The sequence below is a fragment of the Echinops telfairi genome, unplaced genomic scaffold (genome assembly GCF_000313985.2).
Source record: "Echinops telfairi isolate 266 unplaced genomic scaffold, ASM31398v2 ScPeMD7_7420;HRSCAF=8458, whole genome shotgun sequence".
Taxonomy (NCBI): domain Eukaryota; kingdom Metazoa; phylum Chordata; class Mammalia; order Afrosoricida; family Tenrecidae; genus Echinops; species Echinops telfairi.
The window spans coordinates 53,449,447-53,454,234 of NW_022111320.1; the positions used below are offsets into that span (position 1 = coordinate 53,449,447).

At 63.2% G+C, this 4,788-nt stretch overlaps 1 protein-coding gene across 2 annotated transcripts in view; it reads left to right on the forward strand.

The window, feature by feature from the left end:
• Nucleotides 1-649: 649 nt before the first annotated feature.
• Nucleotides 650-4,788, forward strand: part of ITIH1 (inter-alpha-trypsin inhibitor heavy chain 1) — an 11,931-nt gene continuing 7,792 nt past the window's right edge. The window contains exons 1-10 of one of the 2 annotated variants that reach the window (XM_045297601.1): nucleotides 650-809; nucleotides 1,012-1,032; nucleotides 1,360-1,523; nucleotides 1,935-2,039; nucleotides 2,501-2,663; nucleotides 3,033-3,143; nucleotides 3,315-3,440; nucleotides 3,529-3,645; nucleotides 4,207-4,375; nucleotides 4,462-4,587. In XM_045297601.1, coding sequence (XP_045153536.1) covers nucleotides 708-809; nucleotides 1,012-1,032; nucleotides 1,360-1,523; nucleotides 1,935-2,039; nucleotides 2,501-2,663; nucleotides 3,033-3,143; nucleotides 3,315-3,440; nucleotides 3,529-3,645; nucleotides 4,207-4,375; nucleotides 4,462-4,587 — 1,204 coding nt within the window. In that variant the 5' untranslated portion in view covers nucleotides 650-707. The remainder of the gene's footprint in view (nucleotides 810-1,011; nucleotides 1,033-1,359; nucleotides 1,524-1,934; nucleotides 2,040-2,500; nucleotides 2,664-3,032; nucleotides 3,144-3,314; nucleotides 3,441-3,528; nucleotides 3,646-4,206; nucleotides 4,376-4,461; nucleotides 4,588-4,788) is intronic. The other variant, XM_045297600.1, reaches the window with a different exon arrangement.

Here is a 4,788-nt window from a genome sequence, read left to right on the forward strand (position 1 = left end):
TATATATCTCAACCGTACAATTGTGCATTACTGAACCCAGAAGTAGTATTACTGAACTAGTGAGTAGCAGCAGCGGGTGGGGGCTGGCCCTCACCCCACCTCTCTCCGCGCCATTTTTAATTTATAAAGGAAAACAAAGAAAAGGGGAAAATATTTTCACCCCAAAAGAGAAGTCTTTGAAGACCATGATAGACCATGGAGGAGGGAGAGGGAAGGACAGGGAAGCCTGGGGGGAGGAAAGGTGCGGGTGTGGAGAGCCACACGCATGGGGTTCCCTGGGCCCATCGCTGATTGGATGGGATGGCTGAGCAACCACAGAAGGCTTGTTTTCTTTCCTTGTTTGATTCCGCAAACAAACCAGAGTTGGAATAAATCCTGAGAGTGGGAGAGAAGGGTCACAGCCTTCCCAGCCTTTCGCCCGTCAGAGGCAAACAAGGGTCTGAGTGGCTTTGGACGGAGGGAAGGTAAACTGGGGGAAGGCAGCCGTGCGTGGGTGGGGAGTCTCCAGGGGAAAGTCCCGCATGCCACCAGCACCCTGGTGTGTGCGCCTGGGCGGCACGGCCTCCACTGGACAGTGTTCGCCACCAATGTTTGAGTCCCCTGCCCTCGCTCTGTCTAATGTTTAATCCATGTTTGTCCAGCTCAGTATCGATTCCTGGTCTCAGGGAGTAAGGGGACAGCGGGGGCCCACGACTAGGGACGGCGCCATGGGGCTGCGTGTGCTGCTGGGGGTCTTCCTGATGTCCCTCCCCGCTCTGCAGGCCTGGTCGGATCAGGGCTCGGACCCAGGCAGGCTCAGGGGCACTGAGGTTCGTGGCTAAGACCTCGGGGCAGAAATAGGCTGCTGGGACTGGATGGGGCCAGACAGGAGACAAGACCATCGTCCTAGAGGTCGGGGGTTACCTCTCCCCCCCTCCTCCCTTGGAGGGTGAAGGGACCTCCTAGTAGCACTGGGGAGGCCAGGGTGGGGGGCAGAGAGGACTTTGACTCACTCTTGGCTTTGTTTTGCAGAAGCGCCAGGCCGTGGGCACAGTGAGTGCAGATCTTGGTAACCGGGTCTGTGAGCGGCCAGGCAGAGGGATCAGGGGTACTAGCCCATCCTCATTCCCCCGGCCCCAAGCATGCCCCCTCTCCCAGAGCCATGGACAGAGGGCACTCTTGTGTCCAGGCTTGGGGAGCTGTCCCTGCTCACCTTGCCCCCTGCATGGACACAGGCAGGGGAAGGGTCCCTGCAGGGGATGTGGTCCACTCTCCTGTCTCAGCCTCTTGTATCTGAGCCAGAGTCTGTCTCTTTGAACGTCCAGGGGGAGCTCCCTGCCCCAGGCTAGAGGCCCTGCCTCTCTCTCTCTCTCTCGCCAGGCCGATGGCGTGGTCATCCGGAGCATGAAGGTCAACTGCAAGGTTACCTCCCGCTTTGCACACTACGTCATCACCAGCCAGGTGCTAAACAACGCCGACCGGGTCCAGGAGGTGGCCTTCGAAGTGGAAATCCCCAAGACGGCCTTCATCAGTGACTTCGCAATGTGCGCACCCCACCCCGTCCCAGCCCACGCCTCCCAGAGGGGCCACTCGTGAAGCTGGCCCCTAGCCAGGCCACCTCTCGCTCCCACAAGGGCCATGGGCCAGGCTCTGTTTTGAGGGGAGGTCTCAGCTCCTAGCTTAGAAAAAAATCAGTGCTCCCCATCTAGGTTACCAGGAACCAAGGCCACGGGCCACGCCTTCACCCGGGATTGGGGAGGGGGGGTGTCTCTAGCTGCTTCCTCACTGCCCATGCCCCTCCCAGCATCACTGTGGAGCTCAGGGTACCGGCCAGGAGGCCTCTTGTAAGAGCTGGTGTGGAGAGGGGCGTGCTGGGTGTGGGCTCTGGGCCGCCCGCAGGAGGAGTGGGTGGTTAAGGGGAGGCCTTCTCTCCTGGGGCCCCCTCCGCCCCGCAGCACCTCAGACCGGAACGCGTTCGTCGGGAACATCAAGGACAAAGTGACCGCCTGGAAGCAGTACAGGAAAGCCGCCATCTCTGGGGAGAATGCCGGCCTCGTCCGGTAGGTCCTGGGGCTGGCCCCCTGGGCCCCCTTCAGCAGAGGGCCGTGAGTGGCTGGGATGATGGGACGGGGAGCCAACCACCACGAGGGGGGGGGCAGGGGCCTCCTCCCAGACCGGCCTCATGGAGAGGTAGGCCCCATCCTGGGCAGCCAGCTGAGCAGGCTGAGGGAGGGCCACTGGAGCTGGATCACCGCCCAGAACAAGAGAGCCAAAGAGTGTGCATGGGGGTGGGCGGGGGCGTGGAGGAGGTCTCACTCGCCCTGCGGCCCCAGGGCCGAAGAGGAGAGATCCTCCCAGACCGGCCTCATGGAGAGGTAGGCCCCATCCTGGGCAGCCAGCTGAGCAGGCTGAGGGAGGCCCACTGGAGCTGGATCACCGCCCAGAACAAGAGGGGGCCAAAGAGCGTGCATGGGGGTGGGGCGGGGGCGTGGAGGAGGTCTCACTCGCCCTGCGGCCCCAGGGCCTCCGGAAGGACCATGGAGCAGTTCGCCATCCACTTCACCATCGGCCCCCGGAGCAGGGCCACCTTCCACCTGACCTACGAGGAGGTGTTGAAGCGCACGCTGGGCCAGTACAACATTGTCGTCAAAGTCAAGCCCCAGCAGCTGGTGCAGCACTTCGAGGTAGACCCCGACGGCCCGCACACCGGGGGCTGCACCCAGGGCTGGGGCTCCCCCTCTCTGGTCCTCGCACGGGGATCTGGTCAGCACCTGAGCACCCCGGGAAGGGGACAGAGTCCCCAGCTGGGGTTCCCGAGGGCTTTCCTTGCCCCCACCCCCCATCTGTTAAAGGTGAGTCCCCTGCATGTCCCAGCTCTGCGACGCAGGGCCCAAAGCTGCTGGATCTCCAGGGGGGTTGTCCTGCACCCCGTGATGGCCACTGGGCCGCGCTGAGAGGTGTGGGCAGGGATGGCTTCACCAGCCAAGAAGAGCCCAGCCCTGTGCTGAGGTGGACAGTCCCGGGGAGAGAATGGACGTGCTTCGGTGTTACAGATCAACGTGGATATCTTCGAGCCCCAGGGGATCAGCAAGCTGGACGCCCAGGCCTCCTTCCTCTCCCAGGACCTGGCCCACATGATCAAGAAGTCCTTCTCAGGGAGAAAGGTGTGTCGGGTGGCTGGGGGTGGTGACAGGCTGCCCCTGGGCCAGGGAGGCTGGTGCCAGGTACCAAGGAGCGGAGCATCTGGGAGAAGCCTACGCACACGCGCGCACACACACTTCTGCGAACCTCCTGATGCGGGCTGGATGCAGTAACCCCTGCCCCTGTGGCCCCAGGGCCACGTGCTTTTTCATCCCACGGTGAGACAGCAGCAGTCCTGCCCGACCTGCCCCACGTCCCTGTGGGATGGGGACTTCACGGTGACCTACGATGTCAATCGAGACAAGATCTGTGACCTCCTGGTGAGCCTGAAGCGTGTGGCCTGGATGGACAGACGGACAGATGGCAGAGTGCTCAGGAGAGAGGCCTCACGGTTCCCCTGTGCCTCAGGTCGCCAATAATCACTTTGCCCACTTCCTGGCTCCCCAAAACCTGACGAACCTGAACAAGAACCTGGTCTTCGTGATTGACATCAGCGGCTCCATGCAGGGCCAGAAAGTGAAGCAGGTAAGCACAGGCTGGGGCAGCGCCCCCCACTCCCACCCCTCCTCTACAGCCTGGGTCTAGGAGGGCTGACTGGGCAGAAACGTGGGGCGTGACCAGGAGTCCTAGGCTCATGGTGTCCCTCTGGACCAGAACCCCCACCATCCCCCCTCCTCCCGGGCCAGTGCAGCCGTGGGTCCTTAATGGCAAAAACAGGGAGGGTGACAGCGTCCTCAGGGCCAGGCGCTGATGGGTGGGCAAGTCCTCGGGGGTGGGCTGTCGACACCCCCCCCAGGGCAGGGTGTGAGTGTGGGGGCTGCTGGGAGTCCTTCAACCTGTTGGGGTCTGAATGGTCAGTCCACGGCGCAGTGGGCCACAGCTGGACCGACAGGACTTTAGAAACACAGCCTGCGGGGTCATGACTCTTCCCAGGTGGGTTCCCTTCTCCCCCCCACTCCGGCCCCCATCCACCCCGGATGGAGCAGGACATCCTAACCTGGGACGGACGGATGGACAACTGTCTTGTCCATGAGCTCCAGGGGTTCTTGGGGACATGTCCCTCCCCTACCCCCTCTGTCCCTGCAGACCAAAGAGGCTCTCCTGAGGATCCTGGGGGACATGCGGCCGGACGACCACTTCGACCTGGTTCTCTTCGGGTCTCAAGTGCAGTCCTGGAAGGGCTCGCTGGTGCAGGCCACCGCCGCCAACCTGCAGGCAGCTCGGGATTTTGTGCAGCGCTTCTCCGTGGCTGGGGGTAAGCGTGGGGGTTGGGGTGGGGGTGCCTCGGGCTGCCCCAGGGCAGTCTCTGTGCCTGCAGAGAGAGCTTTCCCTCCGTGGCAGCCACAAACCTGGACGGCGGTCTGCGGCGGGGAATCGACACCCTGAACAGGTCCCAGGAGGCCGTCCCTGCGCTGCGCAGCCACGCCTCCATCCTCATCATGCTGACCGACGGCGAGCCCACCGAGGGTGAGTGTCTCGCCCGCCCGCCTGCCTCAGGAGGCGGCGATCTTCTCGCCGAGGTGGTAAGAGGGGGGCCGAGGGCCCGGTCCAGAACTCGGCTACAAAGCCACTGACCACACCACGAAGCTGAAGGGTGTGCCCCCGTCCTGTGAGTCGGCTGCTGTGGGCCTCTGCATGGGCCTGGGAGACCGGCAGGGCAGGGCAGGG